General features: G+C 48.6%; 1 protein-coding gene across 3 annotated transcripts in view; it reads left to right on the forward strand.

Moving 5' to 3' along the window:
• KLHL35 (kelch like family member 35) overlaps nucleotides 1-16,424 on the forward strand; it is a 34,273-nt gene extending 17,849 nt beyond the window's left edge. For all 3 annotated transcript variants that reach the window (XM_063951230.1, XM_063951231.1, XM_063951233.1), the window contains exons 3-7: nucleotides 3,024-3,208; nucleotides 3,360-3,478; nucleotides 3,589-3,777; nucleotides 4,062-4,247; nucleotides 15,152-16,424. In XM_063951230.1, the coding sequence (XP_063807300.1) occupies nucleotides 3,024-3,208; nucleotides 3,360-3,478; nucleotides 3,589-3,777; nucleotides 4,062-4,247; nucleotides 15,152-15,340 (868 nt within the window). In that variant the 3' untranslated portion in view covers nucleotides 15,341-16,424. The remainder of the gene's footprint in view (nucleotides 1-3,023; nucleotides 3,209-3,359; nucleotides 3,479-3,588; nucleotides 3,778-4,061; nucleotides 4,248-15,151) is intronic.
• Nucleotides 16,425-21,031: the final 4,607 nt, after the last annotated feature.

Genomic DNA, 21,031 nt, shown 5'->3' on the forward strand with positions numbered 1-21,031 from the left:
ATGAGTTTTATTTTTATAGAATAAAAAAAAAAAAAACACACAAGTGAAGTCACACGACGAGTGTTTAACTTTTTCAGGCAATCACAATATAAGTATACTACTAACTATACTGGTGGTCAGTGTGGTCAGGTCACTGGTCAGTCACACTGGCAGTGGCACTCCTGCAGCAAAAGTGTGCACTGTTTAATTTTAATATAATATGTACTCCTGGCTCCTGCTATAACCTATAACTGGCACTGCAGTAGTGCTCCCCAGTCTCCCCCACAATTATAAGCTGTGTGAGCTGAGCAGTCAGACAGATATATAATATATATAGATGATGCAGCACACTGGCCTGAGCCTGAGCAGTGCACACAGATATGGTATGTGACTGACTGAGTCACTGTGTGTATCGCTTTTTTCAGGCAGAGAACGGATATATTAAATAAACTGCACTGTGTGTCTGGTGGTCACTCACTATATAATATATTATGTACTCCTGGCTCCTGCTATAACCTATAACTGGCACTGCAGTAGTGCTCCCCAGTCTCCCCCACAATTATAAGCTGTGTGAGCTGAGCAGTCAGACAGATATATATAATATTATATATAGATAATAGATGATGCAGCACACTGGCCTGAGCCTGAGCAGTGCACACAGATATGGTATGTGACTGACTGAGTCACTGTGTGTATCGCTTTTTTCAGGCAGAGAACGGATATATTAAATAAACTGCACTGTGTGTCTGGTGGTCACTCACTATATAATATATTATGTACTCCTGGCTCCTGCTATAACCTATAACTGGCACTGCAGTAGTGCTCCCCAGTCTCCCCCACAATTATAAGCTGTGTGAGCTGAGCAGTCAGACAGATATATATAATATTATATATAGATAATAGATGATGCAGCACACTGGCCTGAGCCTGAGCAGTGCACACAGATATGGTATGTGACTGAGTCACTGTGTGCTGTGTATCGCTTTTTTCAGGCAGAGAACGGATTATAAAGTAAACTGCACTGTCCTCACTAGTAAACTCTCTCCACTCAGTCTCTACACTTCTACAGTAACAGTACTCCTCCTAGTCAGCTCCAGTAAATCTCTCTCAGTCTCTTATAATCTAAATGGAGAGGACGCCAGCCACGTCCTCTCCCTATCAATCTCAATGCACGTGTGAAAATGGCGGCGACGCGCGGCTCCTTATATAGAATCCGAGTCTCGCGATAGAATCCGAGCCTCGCGAGAATCCGACAGCGTCATGATGACGTTCGGGCGCGCTCGGGTTAACCGAGCAAGGCGGGAAGATCCGAGTCGCTCGGACCCGTGAAAAAAAACATGAAGTTCTGGCGGGTTCGGATTCAGAGAAACCGAACCCGCTCATCTCTACTGTATATATGGTATACAGTAGGTTATAGGATGTCCCATGGATATTTTCTGTTGCATTCCCTTTCATCTTATATCATGGTGCACTCATGGAGGCACATTTAAGATATGAAAGTAATAAGGACTATTTATCAAATCAAATATCCAAAGGTCAACACCCGGTAAGGTTTACAATCGAATCTCATGTTCGGACTGGATTTCAAAGTCCCTATTCCGTTCACTGGGTTTTCTCTTTAAGTGTAGTCTAGACCAAGTGAGTGTCAGTTTGCTTTTGCTTCACCCAGTTCCACGTGTGAGGTGTTTATCTGCAGTAAAGGATGCAACCAAATCACTTTATTTTCTAATGGGTTTATAATATTGCATTAGTCAGGGCTGTTTCTAGCCAATTTGGCTCCCAGTGCGAGATTTAAAAATGCGCCCCTCCATGACATTAAAAAAATGTGCCCCCCCCCCACACCTAGATAAAAAAAGAAAACTTGTGCGCGCACCCGTCAAGGGGGCGTGGCCTCATCTAAATGGATGTGGCCTCGTCTGAAAAGACTACCTCACAATCCAGTTTTTGACCCTGCTCCAACAGATCACGACCGGAAAAATAATTCTACCTTATTAAGCACCAAACAGTAATGCCCCCTGCACCATATTATGCCACACACCGCAATGCCCTTGATACATTAAATCCCCACACTACGGCAGGCAAGAGTCCCCATTTCACACATTACGGCAGGTGTCACCATTTTACACAGAGAGAGAGAGAGAGAGAATACTTACAGAGGTGATTACCGCTCTTCGGCTCGCCTCACCAGTCGCTCCTCACGCCGGCCTTTCCCTCTTCCTAACTTGGATCCCCCTCTGTACTCCGCTCGGGGGGGGGGGGGAGTTTCGCGGAGTGACGGGGTTGCGTTGTGACGTAACGACGCACCCGCTCTCGTGAAACTCCGCCCCCCGAGCGGGTTACTCGGGGAGAAATAGGAGGGGGGAGCAGGGAGCCACAGTTAGTGCCGCGGCGGGCGCCCAGTGCGGTTGCACTGCTCGCCTGCCCCAAGAAACGGCCCTGGCATTAGTCTTGTATGCTGCACATGAATATTATTTAGGAACCTGGGCCCTCATTCCGAGTTGTTCGCTCGCAAGCTGCTTTTAGCAGCATTACACACGCTAAGCCGCCGCCTACTGGGAGTGAATCTTAGCATCTTAAAATTGCGAACGAAAGATTCGCAATATTGCGATAAGACATCTCTGTGCAGTTTCTGAGTAGCTCGAGACTTACTCTGCCAGTGCGATCATTTCAGTGCTTGTCGTTCCTGGTTTGACGTCACAAACACACCCAGCGTTCGCCCAGACACTCCCCCGTTTCTCCAGCCACTCCCGCGTTTTTCCCAGAAACTGTAGCGTTTTTCCCCACACGCCCCTAAAACGTCCTGTTTCCGCCCAGAAATACCCACTTCCTGTCAATCACATTACGATCACCAGAACGATGAAAAAACCGTGAGTAATATTCCTAACTGCTTAGCAAATTTACTTGGCGCAGTTGCAGTGCGAACATTGCGCATGCGCATTAAGCGGAAAATTGCTGCGATGCGAAGAAAATTACCGAGCGAACAACTCGGAATGACCACCCTTGTTCTTTTCTTATAGTGTAACTTTTTTCTTTTTTTCTTGCAGTTTTATGGACATATCGGAAGTGATAGTTATCATTGGGGGATGTGATAAAAAAGGTCTCTTGAAACTACCCTATACAGAATGTTACCATCCGAAGAATGGACAATGGGTGACACTTACCAGCATGCCGGGGTGCATCAAATCAGAGTTTGCTGCCTGCACACTAAAAAATAATATTTACATCTCAGGTAAGTGCTTCCTTTATATTTGTCTCCCCCCAATGTATTAAAACATCCATCCATTTACTGATCGATTTTACCATGGAAAGGAAATAGGCTGGTGGAGTGACCGTAATAGCGATGTACGAGAGGCTACCATACCTGTCATTGTCTTCCCCAGGTGGTCACATAAATAACAGTGACATGTGGATGTTTAACACTCAACTGGATTCCTGGATCAGGATCGCCTCGTTGAGCAGCGGACGTTGGCGGCACAAAATGGCCGTTCTGAATGGAGAGGTAAGCAATTTGCAGACAGTTTGGTTTGTTTTTAGATTAACGGACAAAAAAATAGAGATAATACAATAAATGACGACATTATTATTTTTTTTTTTAAACTATGCCCTTAGATCTATTGTGTTGGTGGATTTGATGGTCTGAAGAGGCTGGATATGGTGGAACGCTACAACGCATTCACCAACGCCTGGTCTCCTGTCGCCCCCATGTTGGAAGCTGTCAGCTCTGCTGCTGCTGTGTCCTGTATGAACAAACTCTACGTCATTGGCGGAGCTACAGAGGATTGTGGGAACACAAACAAGGTACTTTTCCTGTGCCAAAATGATGCAGGCTCTAACGGCACACATATATAAGCTATATATGGTGGTCAACCTAAATGACTGTTGACCTTTTCATTGTCGACCTATAGCCCAGGTACCCCATTCAGGCTACACAAAAGCTGCCTCTTCTGTTCACAGTATACAGTGTGTGACAGGTCCATTGTATTGTCAGGTCCAGCCTAGGTCTCGTGTACAGTCAGTAGTGCCGGCACAAGACAAGCAATAGACATGGCAGCTCTTATAAAAACCTTCTCAATGTGTTCTAGGTGCAGTGCTACGATCCAGAAAAAGACACCTGGACATTTAAGTCTACAGCCCCCTTCTCTAAGAGGTGCATCAACGCTGTTGAGTTGGATGAAAGGATCTACGTTGTTGGAGGTCTACTCAGCGCAATCTACAGTTACAATCCAGAGATGGACGCATGGAGCGAAACAGCTCCTCTGCCTGCCCTGGTCAGTGTTTTACCCCATCGCTTACACAATACAAGAAGTGCACAGATGGCCACGTAGCCATAGACTATGGTAGTCTATGCCCTTATGAGCTGCCAAGATGCTTATAATTGAATAGTCCTCCTTAAATAGGTAGCCACAAGTGGAATCAAGGGTGTCACAAAAAGTTGCATATATGACGCCATGTAATTCTTTAGATGTTGGATCATTAGCGTTAAAGTATAAATAGAGATACAGGTTGAGTATCCCTTATCCAAAATGCTTGGGACCTGAAGTATTTTGGATATTGGATTTTTCTGTATTTTGGAATAATTGCATACCATAATGAGATATTATGGCGATGGGACCCAAGTCTAAGCTCAGAATGCATTTATGTTTCATATACACCTAATACACACAGCCTGAAGGTCATTTTAGCCAATATTTTTTATAACTTTGTGTATTAAATAAAGTTTGTGTACATTGAACCATCAGAAAAATAAGATTTTACTTACCGATAAATCTATTTCTCGTAGTCCGTAGTGGATGCTGGGCCTCCGTAAGGACCATGGGGAAAGCGGCTCCGCAGGAGACAGGGCACAAGAATAAAAGCTTTAGGATCAGGTGGTGTGCACTGGCTCCTCCCCCTATGACCCTCCTCCAAGCCTCAGTTAGGATACTGTGCCCGGACGAGCGTACATAATAAGGAAGGATATTGAATCCCGGGTAAGACTCATACCAGCCACACCAATCACACCGTACAACTCGTGATCTGAACCCAGTTAACAGTATGATAACAACGAAGGAGCCTCTGAAAAGATGGCTCACAACAACAATAACCCGATTTTGTTAACAATAACTATGTACAAGTATTGCAGACAATCCGCACTTGGGATGGGCGCCCAGCATCCACTACGGACTACGAGAAATAGATTTATCGGTAAGTAAAATCTTATTTTCTCTGACGTCCTAGTGGATGCTGGGACTCCGTAAGGACCATGGGGATTATACCAAAGCTCCCAAACGGGCGGGAGAGTGCGGATGACTCTGCAGCACCGAATGAGAGAACTCCAGGTCCTCCTCAGCCAGGGTATCAAATTTGTAGAATTTAGCAAACGTGTTTTGCCCCTGACCAAGTAGCTGCTCGGCAAAGTTGTAAAGCCGAGACCCCTCGGGCAGCCGCCCAAGATGAGCCCACTTTCCTTGTGGAATGGGCTTTTACAGATTTAGGCTGTGGCAGGCCTGCCACAGAATGTGCAAGCTGAATTGTACTACAAATCCAACGAGCAATAGTCTGCTTAGAAGCAGGAGCACCCAGCTTGTTGGGTGCATACAGGATAAACAGCGAGTCAGACTTTCTGACTCCAGCCGTCCTGGAAACATATATTTTCAGGGCCCTGACAACGTCAAGTAACTTGGAGTCCTCCAAGTCCCTAGTAGCCGCAGGCACCACAATAGGTTGGTTCATGTGAAAAGCAGAAACCACCTTAGGGAGAAATTGAGGACGAGTCCTCAATTCTGCCCTGTCAGAATGAAAAATTAAGTAAGGGCTTTTATATGATAAAGCCGCCAATTCTGACACACGCCTGGCTGAAGCCAGGGCTAACAGCATCGTCACCTTCCATGTGAGATATTTTAAGTCCACAGTGGTGAGTGGTTCAAACCAATGTGACTTAAGGAACCTCAAAACAACATTGAGATCCCAAGGTGCCACTGGAGGCACAAAAGGAGGTTGTATATGCAGTACCCCTTTTACAAATGTCTGAACTTCAGGTACTGAAGCCAGTTCTTTCTGGAAGAAAATCGACAGGGCCGAAATTTGAACCTTAATGGACCCTAATTTTAGGCCCATAGACAGTCCTGTTTGCAGGAAATGGAGGAAACGACCCAGTTGAAATTCCTCTGTAGGGGCCTTCTTGGCCTCACACCACGCAACATATTTTCGCCAAATGTGGTGATAATGTTTTGCGGTTACATCCTTCCTGGCTTTGACCAGGGTAGGGATGACTTCATCTGGAATGCCTTTTTCCTTCAGGATCCGGCGTTCAACCGCCATGCCGTCAAACGCAGCCGCGGTAAGTCTTGGAACAGACAAGGCCCCTGCTGGAGCAGGTCCTTTCTTAGAGGTAGAGGCCACGGGTCTTCCGTGAGCATCTCCTGAAGTTCCGGGTACCAAGTCCTTCATGGCCAATCCGGAACCACGAGTATCGTTCTTACTCCTCTCCTTCTTATGATTCTCAGTACTTTTGGTATGAGAGGCAGAGGAGGGAACACATACACTGACTGGTACACCCACGGTGTCACCAGAGCGTCCACCGCTATTGCCTGAGGGTCCCTTGACCTGGCGCAATATCTGTCTAATTTTTTGTTTAGACGTGACGCCATCATGTCCACCTTTGGTTTTTCCCAACGGTTTACAATCAGGTGGAAGACTTCTGGGTGAAGTCCCCACTCTCCCGGGTGAAGGTCGTGTCTGCCGAGGAAGTCTGCTTCCCAGTTGTCCACTCCCGGAATGAACACTGCTGACAGAGCTATCACATGATTTTCCGCCCAGCAAAGAATCCTTGCAGCCTCTGCCATTGCCCTCCTGCTTCTCGTGCCGCCCTGTCTGTTTACGTGGGCGACTGACGTGATGTTGTCCGATTGGATCAATACCGCCTGACCCTGAAGCAGGGGTTTCGCTTGACTTAGGGCATTGTAAATGGCCCGTAGTTCCAGAATGTTTATATGAAGAGATGTTTCCATGCTTGACCACAAGCCCTGGAAGTTTTTTCCCTGTGTGACTGCTCCCCAGCCTCTCAGGCTTGCATCCGTGGTCACCAGGATCCAATCCTGAATGCCGAATCTGCGGCCCTCTAGAAGATGAGCACTCTGCAACCACCACAGGAGAGACACCCTTGTCTTTGGTGACAGGGTTATCCGCTGCTGCATCTGAAGATGCGAACCGGACCATTTGTCCAGTAGATCCCACTGAAACGTTCTTGCATGGAATCTTCCGAATGGAATTGCTTCGTAAGAAGCCACCATTTTTCCCAGGACCCTCGTGCACTGATGCACTGACACCTGGGCTGGTTTTAGGAGGTTCCTGACTAGCTCGGATAACTCCTTGGCCTTCTCCTCCGGGAGAAAAACCTTCTTCTGGACTGTGTCCAGAATCATTCCTAGGAACAGAAGACGTGTCGTTGGAATCAGCTGCGATTTTGGAATATTTAGGATCCACCCGTGCTGACGTAACACTATCTGAGATAGTGCTACTCCGACTTCTAACTGTTCCCTGGACCTTGCCCTTATCAGGAGATCGTCCAAGTAAGGGATAATTAATACGCCTTTTCTTCGAAGAAGAATCATCATTTCGGCCATTACCTTGGTAAAGACCCGAGGTGCCGTGGACAACCCAAACGGCAGCGTCTGAAACTGATAATGACAGTCTTGTACTACAAACCTGAGATACCCTTGGTGAGAAGGGTAGATTGGGACGTGGAGATAAGCATCTTTGATGTCCAGAGACACCATATAGTCCCCTTCTTCCAGGTTCGCTATCACCGCTCTGAGTGATTCCATCTTGAATTTGAACCTTTTTATGTAAGTGTTCAAGGATTTCAGATTTAAAATTGGTCTCACCGAGCCGTCCGGCTTCGGTACCACAAACAGCGTGGAATAATACCCCTTTCCTTGTTGTAGGAGGGGTACCTTGATTATCACCTGCTGGGAATACAGCTTGTGAATGGCTTCCAGAACTGCCTCCCTGTCGGAGGGAGACTTTGGCAGAGCAGACTTCAGGAAACGGCGAGGGGGAAACGCCTTGAATTCCAGTTTGTACCCCTGCGATACTACCTGTAGAATCCAGGGATCCACTTGCGAGTGAGCCCACTGCGCGTTGAAATTCTTGAGACGGGCCCCCACCAAGTCTGAGTCTGCTTGTAAAGCCCCAGCGTCATGCTGAAGACTTGGCAGAAGCAGGGGAAGGCTTCTGATCCTGGGAAGCGGCTGCATGGTGCAGTCTTTTTCCCCTTCCTCTGCCCCGGGGCAGAAAGGAATGGCCTTTTGCTCGCTTGTATTTATGGGAACGAAAGGACTGAGTTTGAAAAGACGGTGTCTTTTTCTGTTGATGTGAAGTGACCTGGGGTAAGAAGGTGGACTTTCCAGCCGTTGCCGTGGCCACCAGGTCCGAAAGACCAGCCCCAAATAACTCCTCCCCTTTATACGGCAATACTTCCATATGTCGTTTGGAATCCGCATCCCCTGACCACTGACGCGTCCATAACGTTCTTCTGGCAGAGATGGACATAGCACTTACTCTTGATGCCAGGGTGCAAATATCCCTCTGTGCATCACGCATATATAGTAATGCATCCTTCAAATGCTCTATAGTTAACAATATATTGTCCCTATCCAGGGTATCAATATTTTCAGTCAGGGAATCCGACCACGCGACTCCAGCACTGCACATCCAGGCTGAAGCGATTGCTGGTCGCAGTATAACACCAGTATGTGTGTATATACTTTTTAGGATATTTTCCAGCCTTCTATCAGCTGGTTCTTTGAGGGTGGCCATATCAGGAGACGGTAACGCTACTTGTTTAGATAAACGTGTGAGCGCCTTATCTACCCTAGGGGGTGTTTCCCAACGTGTCCTAACCTCTGATGGGAAAGGATATAGTGCCAATAATTTATTAGAAATTAGCAGTTTTTTGTCGGGAGAAACCCACGCTTTATCACATACCTCATTCAATTCATCTGACTCAGGAAAAACTATTGGTAGTTTTTTCACCCCCCACATAATACCCTTCTTAGTGGTATTTGTAGTGTCAGAAATGTGCAATGCTTCCTTCATTGCCGTGATCATGTAACGTGTGGCCCTACTGGACATTACGTTCGACTCATCACCGTCGACACTAGACTCCGTATCTGTGTCTGGGTCTGTGTCGACCCACTGAGGTAACGGGCGTTTTAGGGCCCCTGACGGTGTCTGAGACGCCTGGACAGGCACTAATTGATTTGCCGGCTGTCTCATGTCGTCAACAGTTTTTTGCAAAGTGTTGACATTATCACTTAATTGTTTGAACACGATCATCCAGTCAGGTGTCGACTCCCTAGGGGGTGACATCACTAACGCAGGCAATTGCTCCGCCTCCACATCATTTTCCTCCTCATACATGTCGACACACACGTACCGACACACAGCACACACACCGGGAATGCTCTGATAGAGGACAGGACCCCACGAGCCCTTTGGAGAGACAGAGGGAGAGTCTGCCAGCACACACCCAGCGCTATATATATATACAGGGATAACCTTATATAAGTGTTATTCCCTTATAGCTGCTGTTTATATTGTCATTTGCTGCCAATAGTGCCCCCCCTTCTCTTTTTTACCCTGATTCTGAAGCAGGACTGCAGGGGAGAGTCAGGGAGCCGTCCTTCCAGCGGAACTGTGAGGGAAAATGGCGCTTGTGTGCTGAGGAGATAGGCTCCGCCCCTTCACGACGTCCTTATCTCCCGCTTTTTTGTGTAAAAATGGCAGGGGTTAAAATACATCCATATAGCCCAGGAGCTATATGTGATGTATTCTTTTGCCACCTAAGGTATTATCATTTATATTGCGTCTCAGGGCGCTCCCCCCCAAGCGCCCTGCACCCTCAGTGACCGGAGTGTGAAGTGTGCTGAGAGCAATGGCGCACAGCTGCGGTGCTGTGCGCTACCTTAGTCTGAAGACAGGATTGTCTTCTGCCGCCGATTTCACCGGACCTCTTCGTCTCTTCTGGCTCTGTAAGGGGGACGGCGGCGCGGCTCCGGTGACCCATCCAGGCTGTACCTGTGATCGTCCCTCTGGAGCTAATGTCCAGTAGCCTAAGAAGCCCAATCCACTCTGCACGCAGGTGAGTTCGCTTCTTCTCCCCTTAGTCCCACGATGCAGTGAGCCTGTTGCCAGCAGGACTCACTGAAAATAAAAAACCTAAATTAAACTTTTATTCTAAGCAGCTCAGGAGAGCCACCTAGCCTGCACCCTTCTCGTTCGGGCACAAAAATCTAACTGAGGCTTGGAGGAGGGTCATAGGGGGAGGAGCCAGTGCACACCACCTGATCCTAAAGCTTTTATTCTTGTGCCCTGTCTCCTGCGGAGCCGCTTTCCCCATGGTCCTTACGGAGGCCCAGCATCCACTAGGACGTCAGAGAAACAAAGGTTTCACTATCTCACTCAAAAAATTCCGTATTTCGGAATATTTGGATATGGGATACTCAACCTGTATATGTACATATATTTTTTTGAAAAAAGCAAAATTAAGAGTTTCATAAAATGTTTTGTATTTGGCACCAATTAATTCTTTAGATGTTGCACCGGGGCACTCCACCGCAACAGTCTGGACATGCCTGCGTTGTCCAGACCGTGCCCCCCCCCCAATGGCGTTCTAATGTCGTTGGCTCGCCCCCTCCCGCCTGTCAATCAGGTAGAGGCGATCGCAGGCCTGAGATGCTTTTAGCATCTCACTGGGCCTCCCGGGGTGCGCGGGCGCACTTCCCAAAGGGCTTCAGACTGCGATCTCTGCCGCTGCAGTGATCCAGTCTGAATTAGGCCCTTAATTAGAAATATATATATGTTTATTTTTCCAACGAAAAATGGAGACAAAATAATCTGATTCAGATTTGGCCAAACTCAGCACCCGCCAAACCCGGCCCACTTTCCAGTAGGTTTCGCCACTACTGGGCGTTTTGAAAGGATGCATTAGTAATAATGGTGCGTGTTACTTTGTTGGCAAGTTTATGCGTATTTCTGTCACCAGGTAATTAGTTAATGTCTATGTAATCCCTCTGGAGTGGCCGGGGGTATTTCACCTCTCAATCGTGGGACTAAACGTCCTGCTTAGTAGGCCGATCATACCAGGAATCACTTATTAATGTCATGGTTTCTTATGGGGAATTTCATATTGGATGTAGCAAAGCTGGGAAACATTTACTATAAAAGAAATGAAAAACACCAGTTCAAACTGTAAATAAAACCTTGACTAAGACAGAGCACATCGATATATATTGATACTATTGTACAGCACCTGGCAGTGGCAATGTCTAGTCCTTTCCTGTCCTGGGTGACCAGGTCCCTCAAGGACTCCGATGCCCTCTGGAGTTGATCAGTGGCATTCATGGGGTCAGAAGGAGTTCCATAATGTAAATCACATGATTAAAAATAATTACTTGGCACTGCTACTCCTACTAGAGTTGGTGGCACATTCTCTCCACTCTCCCAATGTTACTAGAGTAGGTGGCGCATTCTCTCCACTATCCCAATGTTACTAGAGTAGGTGGCGCATTCTCTCCACTATCCCAATGTTACTAGAGTAGGTGGCGCATTCTCTCCACTCTCCCAATGTTACTAGAGTAGGTGGCGCATTCTCTCCACTCTCCCAATGTTACTAGAGTAGGTGGCGCATTCTCTCCACTCTCCCAATGTTACTAGAGTAGGTGGTGAATTCTCTCCACTCTCCCAATGTTACTAGAGTTGGTGGCACATTCTTTCCACTCTCCCAATGTTACTAGAGTAGGTGGCGCATTCTCTCCACTCTCCCAATGTTACTAGAGTAGGTGGCGCATTCTCTCCACTCTCCCAATGTTACTAGAGTAGGTGGCGCATTCTCTCCACTCTCCCAATGTTACTAGAGTAGGTGGCGCATTCTCTCCACTCTCCCAATGTTACTAGAGTAGGTGGTGCATTCTCTCCACTCTCCCAATGTTACTAGAGTAGGTGGTGCATTCTCTCCACTCTCTCAATGTTACTAGAGTAGGTGGCGCATTCACTCCACTCTCCCAATGTTACTAGAGTTGGTGGCACATTCTCCCCACTCTCCCAATGTTACTAGAGTAGGTGACGCATTCTCTCCACTCTCCCAATGTTACTAGAGTAGGTGGTGCATTCTCTCCACTCTCCCAATGCTACCAGAGTAGGTGGCGCATATTCTCCACTCTCCTGATGTTACTAGAGTAGGTTGCGCATTCTCTCCACTCTCCCAATGTTACCAGAGTAGGTGGTGCATTCTCTCCACTCTCCCAATGCTACCAGAGTAGGTGGTGCATTCTCTCCACTCTCCCAATGTTACTAGAGTAGGTGGCACATTCTCTCCACTCTCCCAATGATATTAGAGTAGGTGGCACATTCTGTTCACTCTCCCAATGTTACTAGAGTAGGTGGCGCATTCACTCCACTCTCCCAATGTTACTAGAGTAGGTGGCACATTCTCTCCACTCTCCCAATGATACTAGAGTAGGTGGCGCATTCTCTCCACTCTCCAAATGTTACTAGAGTAGGTGGTGCATTCTCTCCACTCTCCCAATGTTACTAGAGTAGGTGGTGCATTCTCTCCACTCTCCCAATGCTACCAGAGTAGGTGGTGCATTCTCTCCACTCTCCCAATGTTACTAGAGTAGGTGGCACATTCTCTCCACTCTCCCAATGATACTAGAGTAGGTGGCACATTCTCTTCACTCTCCCAATGTTACTAGAGCAGGTGGCACATTTTCTCCACTCTCCCAATGCTACTAGAGTAGGTGGCGCATTCTCTCCACTCTGCCAATGTTACTAGAGTATGTGGTGCATTCTTTCCACTCTCCCAATGCTACCAGAGTAGGTGGCGCATTCTCTCCACTCTCCCAATGTTACTAGAGTAGGCGGCACAGTCTCTCCACTCTCCCAATGTTACTAGAGTAGGTGGTGCATTCTCTCCACTCTCCCAATGTTACTAGAGTAGGTGGCGCATTCTCTCCACTCTCCCAATGTTGCTAGAGTAGGTGGCGCCTTCTCTCCACTTTCCCAATGCTACTAGAGTAGGTGGCGCATTCTCTCCACTCTCCCAATGTTATTAGAGTAAGTGGCACATTCTCTCCGCTCTCCCAATGTTACTAGAGTAGGTGGCGCATTCTCTCCACTCTCCCAATGCTACTAGAGTAGGTGGCGCTTTCTCTCCACTCTCCCAATGTTACTAGAGTAGGTGGTGCATTCTCTCCACTCTCCCAATGCTACCAGAGTAGGTTGCGCATTCTCTCCACTCTCCCAATGTTACTAGAGTAGGTGGCACATTCTCTCCACTCTCCCAATGATATTAGAGTAGGTGGCACATTCTCTCCACTCTCCCAATGATACTAGAGTAGGTGGCACATTCTCTTCACTCTCCCAATGTTACTAGAGCAGGTGGCACATTTTCTCCACTCTCCCAATGCTACTAGAGTAGGTGGCGCATTCTCTCCACTCTGCCAATGTTACTAGAGTATGTGGTGCATTCTTTCCACTCTCCCAATGCTACCAGAGTAGGTGGCGCATTCTCTCCACTCTCCCAATGTTACTAGAGTAGGCGGCACAGTCTCTCCACTCTCCCAATGTTACTAGAGTAGGTGGTGCATTCTCTCCACTCTCCCAATGTTACTAGAGTAGGTGGCGCATTCTCTCCACTCTCCCAATGTTGCTAGAGTAGGTGGCGCTTTCTCTCCACTCTCCCAATGTTACTAGAGTAGGTGGTGCATTCTCTCCACTCTCCCAATGCTACCAGAGTAGGTGGCGCATTCTCTCCACTCTCCCAATGTTACTAGAGTAGGTGGCGCATTCTCTCCACTCTCCCAATGTTATTAGAGTAAGTGGCACATTCTCTCCGCTCTCCCAATGTTACTAGAGTAGGTGGCGCATTCTCTCCACTCTCCCAATGCTACTAGAGTAGGTGGCGCTTTCTCTCCACTCTCCCAATGTTACTAGAGTAGGTGGTGCATTCTCTCCACTCTCCCAATGCTACCAGAGTAGGTGGCGCATTCTCTCCACTCTCCCAATGTTACTAGAGTAGGTGGCACATTCTCTCCACTCTCCCAATGATATTAGAGTAGGTGGCACATTCTGTTCACTCTCCCAATGTTACTAGAGTAGGTGGCACATTCACTCCACTCTCCCAATGCTACCAGGGTAGGTGGCGTATTCACTCCACTCTCCCAATGCTACCAGGGTAGGTGGTGCATTCTCTCCACTCTCCCAATGCTACCAGGGTAGGTGGCGTATTCACTCCACTCTCCCAATGCTACCAGGGTAGGTGGTGCATTCTCTCCACTCTCCCAATGCTACCAGAGTAGGTGGTGCCAATGACATTTTTAAAAGTTTATAAAAAAAATAGATAACTATAGGAAAGGGGGTCATTGATTTTGGACAGACATAATAATTCAGACCACTCAGATCTATGAGCAGGAAACATTAGTGCCATAGATTCTATACTGTTCACTTTCTTGGAGTGCAAACACTATATGACTTAGGGGGTAATTCAGAGTTGATCGTAGATGTGATCGCACATCTATGATCCTTTACTCTGACATGTGGGAGGACGCCGAGCATGTCAGGCCCTAACCCCCCCCCCCCCGCATAGGTACAAAAGCATTGCACAGCAGCGATTCTTTTGTATCTGACGAGTAGCTCCCTGCCAGCGCAGCTCCTGCATACTGGCAGGGAGCTACCCGCCACGTTCCAGGTCGCAGCGGCTGCGTGTGCTGCAGCCTGCCCCCCCCCCCCCCAACGGTCCGGACATGCCTCCGTTGTCCGGGCCGCGCCCCGCTAACAGCGTTCTAATGCCGTTGGCACGCCCCCGCCCCCCCCCACCCGACCGCCTCTGCCTGTCAAAAAGTACCCGGGGTGCGCACACGCAGTGCTGCCGCTGCGCGTGCGCACTCCACACAGTAATTCAGAGTGCGATCCAGTCTGAATTACCCCACACTGTGGTGGCAGTGTATAGTTAAGTCAAATAACCTTCGGCGGCTCGTCACACACTTTCGTCTTTCGTATATAAACTGGACATATTTTCTCACAATTCCTCATTTGGAAAGTATCCGATTAATGTCCAATCTCCCCATTAACTTGATTGCCGGGTTGTCTCCGGCATGCTCTAACAGTATCTATGTTTATATGTATACAGGAGAGTTGCGGTGTGACCATTTGTGGCGGGAAGATCTACATCTTGGGCGGTAGGGATGAAACTGGCGAGGAGACGGAAAGAGCTTTCGTATTTGACCCTAAATCTGGGAGAGTAGAAGACGAAACCCCTCTGCAACGCAGCACCAGCTATCACGGCTGTGTCACCATCCTGCAAAGAACAGCGTCTTAATGTTACGCAGCATTTAATTATCTGTCATCATGGTGCCCAGGGGGTTAACTATGGGAATGACTGGCTGTAGGAAGTACCGATACTGTGAATATTATATCCATTGATAGTTTGTGTTTTTTTATTTTTTTAAAAGACAAACCTGAAGTGGATATATTTTGTTAAGTACTTATGTGCACAGTTAAGATGGGTGTGTTTTATGTGCACCTTTTTGTGTCATACTCTGATTTATATAGAGATTTAGTGTTGTTTGGTAGTATTTAAAAAAAAAAAAAAAAAGTATTGTGCTGTGAAATAGTGCAATAGTGGAAAAACAGTTCATGGGGGTAATTCCAAGTTGATCGCAGCAGGAATTTTGTTAGCAGTTGGGCAAAACCATGGCCCTCATTCCGAGTTGTTCGCTCGGAGATTTTCATCGCATCGCAGTGAGAATTCTCTTAGTGCGCATGCGCAATGTTCGCACTGCGACTGCACCAAGTAACTTTACTATGAAGAAAGTAAGTTTACTCACGGCTTTTTCATCGCTCCGACGTTCGCATTGTGATTGACAGGAAATGGGTGTTACTGGGCGGATGCACGGCGTTTTAGGGGCGTGTGGCTGGAAACGCTACCGTTTCCGGAGAAAACGCAGGAGTGGCCGGGGAAACGGTGGGTGTGCCTGGGCGAACGCTGGGTGTGTTTATGACGTCAGCCAGGACCGAAAAGCACTGAACTGATCGCACAGGCAGAGTAAGTCTGAAGCTACTCAAAAACTGCTAACTCGTTTGTAATCGCAATATTGCGCATACATCGGTCGCACATTTAAGAAGCTAAGATTCACTCCCAGTAGGCGGCGGCTTAGCGTGTGTAACTCTGCTACATTCGCCTTGCGAGCGATCAACTCGGAATGAGGGCCCATGTGCACTGCAGGGGAGGCAGATATAAGCCGCTCATAACTTTATTGTGATTACATAAACCTTTTACTTAAGCTAGCTTATCACTAAATAAAACCACACCACACACTGAAATAAAGACACGGACACAGTAGCTGGAGTTAAAGGTCAGACGATGTTTATTAATCGCTGACCAACTCTTTAAACTAATAATTGAGGCCGAATTAGAATTGAATTGAATATATATTAACTTTAGTTTGGAGGATGGCAAACAGAAAACCGCTGCCAAACACCAGCACCCGTCACCTAGATGACAAACCACCAAACCAAGGAGGGGAGTACACATACCCCGCCTCCTTCCCGCATAACCCGCATTGTGCTGGCCTTACCCCTCTTTCTCTGGCAAACGTTCGGTTCCCGCAGGGGAACGTCTAAATGTCCAACCGCAAGAAAAGGACACACCTGCCGTCCATTTAAAGAGGGAGCCCCACAATGACCACTTATGCCTGTGTGACAGCTGGTTGGCAGCGATTTCCCGCCAATCTGGCTTTCAATAGCCCACAGCAAGAACAAAAAACGTAGACGCATTCTGGGAGGGCGGGCGGGCATACACTGAAAGGCAAGAGGGAGTCTAGCAAGATGGCCACCCCCTATATACTAACCTAAGACCCTCCTCTTCATCCTGATGCACAACCCCTTAAACCAATAGGAAAAACCAACCGGGAAAACTGATCTGCCTAGCAACTGCTTAGTCATTTAACAACCAATCACAAAAAGTTGATCGCTTATATGGCCTCAGGCTTATGCAGCCTTCAGCTTATCTAAGCCGCTCATAACTTTATTGTGATTACATAAACCTTTTACTTAAGCTAGCTTATCACTAAATAAAACCACACCACACACTGAAATAAAGACACGGACACAGTAGCTGGAGTTAAAGGTCAGACGATGTTTATTAATCGCTGACCAACTCTTTAAACTAATAATTGAGGCCGAATTAGAATTGAATTGAATATATATTAACTTTAGTTTGGAGGATGGCAAACAGAAAACCGCTGCCAAACACCAGCACCCGTCACCTAGATGACAAACCACCAAACCAAGGAGGGGAGTACACATACCCCGCCTCCTTCCCGCATAACCCGCATTGTGCTGGCCTTACCCCTCTTTCTCTGGCAAACGTTCGGTTCCCGCAGGGGAACGTCTAAATGTCCAACCGCAAGAAAAGGACACACCTGCCGTCCATTTAAAGAGGGAGCCCCACAATGACCACTTATGCCTGTGTGACAGCTGGTTGGCAGCGATTTCCCGCCACCAAGGTTTTCCAAACCGCCACCGCCATCCGCAAACAGAACCTTAACCAACCAGAAACTAACTAGCTCTAACGAAAAAGACCGAAAATATCTTCCAGAAAAAACTGCACTCCTTCCGGAGAAAGGTGAACCCCATCGTCTCTATAGAACTGCCTGTTCCGCAGCACCAGCAGAGGATGCTTAATTGCCACTCCGCCTATGGCCTTGACAAACAGAGACACCGTCGAGTTCACCTTTTTGCGTGCTTTCTCCAGCGCCGAGAAACGCACCGCACCACGCCAATGGAAACGGGGCACCATTTCCGACCAGACAATGCGTACCCCAGGCCAGTGACAACGTATCGCCACCACATCCGCCTTTATAGACAAAATCAAGTCTATGCCTTTAACTCGGCCCAGATCATTACCACCCAGATGAATGATAATACAACTGGGGCGACCCCAGCGGCGCTCCCTAGAAAAAAGGACGCGCAACAAATCACCCCATAACATGCCCCTAACACCTAACCATCTAAATTGCCGGGACCCAAAAATCTCAGTCGCCCTAGATGCCATGGGATGTTTCTCCGCCCAAAAAACATATGAATGACCAACCATCCATATGTGGTCTCCAAAATTGCTGGCAGCTGTAAAAGAAAATATCCTAATGTCAGATTATGCACATAATCTGTAACTTAAACACAACGTAACCAATAAAACCCAAGTGAAGGAGAAAACTCAAAAAACCTCCCGTGGACCTTGGTAGAACAGCCAATTGCAATTAGGCCCCCTCGGAGGAAAAATTTTAAAAATTCGCTTCACACCCTCGATTCCTGAATGGTAAGCGTTCAAAAACCGACGAGTAAACACGTTTTTGGGTTAGCGCAACAGGCGCACTTATAACTTATCTATACGGACATAGGACTTATAGGAGGCCGACTTCCAGCGACCCAACTCCCGAATAGCCGCTGGTGATGAACCAGCGGCCGCCGCATGGGTAGCCGCCCCAATCCGAAAGGAATGAGTACCGAAGTCCGCCTCCTGCAAGCCCAACGCCGTCAAACATTTCTTGAACACCGATGAGAACTGAAACTTTGTCAGAGGGTCCAACTGCGCGTGCACCAGCAACTGGTTGCCCCCCGGAGGTCTTAACCGCACATACTCTTGCGTCAACCGCAGCGGGCAAACGCCCATACCTCCCTGAGCCTCCAAGGACAACCAGCGACCCCGACCTGTTTGATCTGTCTTGGACCGCACAATCCTACAGAGCAACAGGCCCTCCTGCAAGCGCACATTCTCGTAGAGCAGACCCGATTCCCGGGACGCCTTGCTGCTCGCCACTAGCTCGCTCACCCGAAAAGCCCCGAAAAAGGCCAGGGCATACGCGCTACTAAACAATGCCACCTCAAATTCCGAGGACGCAATCCGAGGTAGCACACGCAGCAATTCCGCTAGCAGCTGCAACGTTATAGGCCTACGTGAATCTGCAGGCGCCGGGTGCAACCTAGCCCAACCTTTCAGCGCTCTGGAAAGGACAAACGACCCCGTGGGGTCCGTTGTCCCGTGGAGTCGCGAGTGAAAGGCGATGCCCGCAAGGGCAGTAGCCATGGCCGCTTTTGACCCACCGTTTTGGTAATGCTCCCAAACAAAGGTCAACAGGGCGTCGGCCGAGGACTCACCTGCTACCCCGTACCTACTCTGAAAGGCTGACCAATCCCGCCATGCAGCATCATACGCTCGTAGCGTAGAGGGAGCCAGTGCACACCTGGCCAACGCCGTTAAACCGCTTCGACCATCTGCCAGACAGAAGGTGGGCACTGTAACCCCTCTGCCTCCGCTCCCGGAACCAACGTCCTGAATTTGTCAAACTGGAACCGGGACAATGCATCCGCAATTCCATTGTCAACTCCAGGTACGTGGCGAGCCCTAAAATTAATATTGCGCTGCAAACAAACCAACACTAAATGCCTTAGCAATCGCAGCGCCTGCGGAGATGAGGAACGCTGGTTATTAATCGCATGCACTACCCCTAAGTTGTCGCAAAGAAACAAAATGTCCCTATTTGCGAACCGTCCGGCCCATAACTCAAGCGCCACTAAGATCGGGAACAATTCCAGCAGAAGCAGGTTCTTGGTAAACCCACGCGTTACCCAAGATGCCGGCCAGGCCGCAGCGCACCATGAGCCAGCGAAGAACGCGCCGAAACCTCGACTGCCTGAAGCATCCGTGAACAACTGCAGCTGCTTACTGGAACAACAAGGAGCGGGCCACAACACTTCCCTGTTGAAGGACACCAGGAACGAGACCCAAATCCGCAAATCATCCTTGATCTCGCGGGAAAGGTACACGGAGTGATTCTGTCGAACCGTCCCCGCGGTGGCCCGCTCAAGTTTGCGACAGAAAATCCTACCCATGGGGATAATCCGACACGCAAAATTGAGAGAACCAAGCAAGGACTGCACCTGTTTAAGCCGAACCCTGCGTTTTCCTAAACAGTCTGTAATCAAACCCAATAGTTTCCGCACCTTATCCTCGGGCAAGCGACAGCACCCCCCTACCGTGTCAATCTCGATACCTAAATAGCTAAGACAAGTGCAAGGACCCTCGCACTTATCCTGCGCAACCGGTACCCCTAAAGCGCAGAATAACGACCTGGCCACCGAGAGAATGTCCCCACAGACCGAACTGTCTCCGGGGCCTACAAAAAGAAAGTCATCCAGGTAGTGAGCCACCCCCATCTGCCCGGAGGCGGTCTGGACGCACCAGTGCAAAAACGTGCTAAAGCACTCAAAGTAGGCGCAGGAGACAGAGCAACCCATGGGGAGACACCGATCGACGTAGAATTTGCCCCCTATTTTGAAACCCAGAAACCGCAGGGAATCTGGGTGTAGCGGGAGTAGCCGAAAGGCCGACTCCACGTCCAATTTTGCCAACAGACTCCCCGGACCACAATCCCGCACTAATCGCAGCGCGTCGTCAAACGACTGATATCGAACTCTGCATTGGGCTTCCGGGATAGCGTCGTTGACCGACAGCCCCGGCGGGTGCGACAAGTGCTGTATCAAACGAAACTTACCTATGGCCTTCTTGGGCACTACCCCTACTGGGGAAATGCACAAGGAGGGCAACGGGGAAAGGGCGTAGGGCCCAGCCATGCGCCCCAGCCCAATCTCCCCGTCAACCTTCCGCCGGACTTCCTGCGGGAATTCCCGAGCCGATCTCAAATTCTGGCGTGCAACCACATACACCGAATCCGGGATTGGCAAACGAAAACCGTGCTGAAAGCCCTGCAAGAGAAACGATGCCGCCGACTCATCGGGGTACAAGGTAAGCCAGCGCTGCAACTCGGGAACTATAATCGGGGAGAAGGCCTTACTTGCCAATTCCACCGGCCTCGGTGGAAGCGGCAGGCTTACCGCCTGTCGCCGCGGTGCATTCCTTGGCCGGGTGACTGGCTCCGCACAACCTGCATGAGTGGCGAAAACGACAGCCCGTTCCTTTGCCGCATTTGCCGTCGTTGTAGGCAAAGCA

This window comes from Pseudophryne corroboree, chromosome 2 (genome assembly GCF_028390025.1).
Source record: "Pseudophryne corroboree isolate aPseCor3 chromosome 2, aPseCor3.hap2, whole genome shotgun sequence".
Taxonomy (NCBI): domain Eukaryota; kingdom Metazoa; phylum Chordata; class Amphibia; order Anura; family Myobatrachidae; genus Pseudophryne; species Pseudophryne corroboree.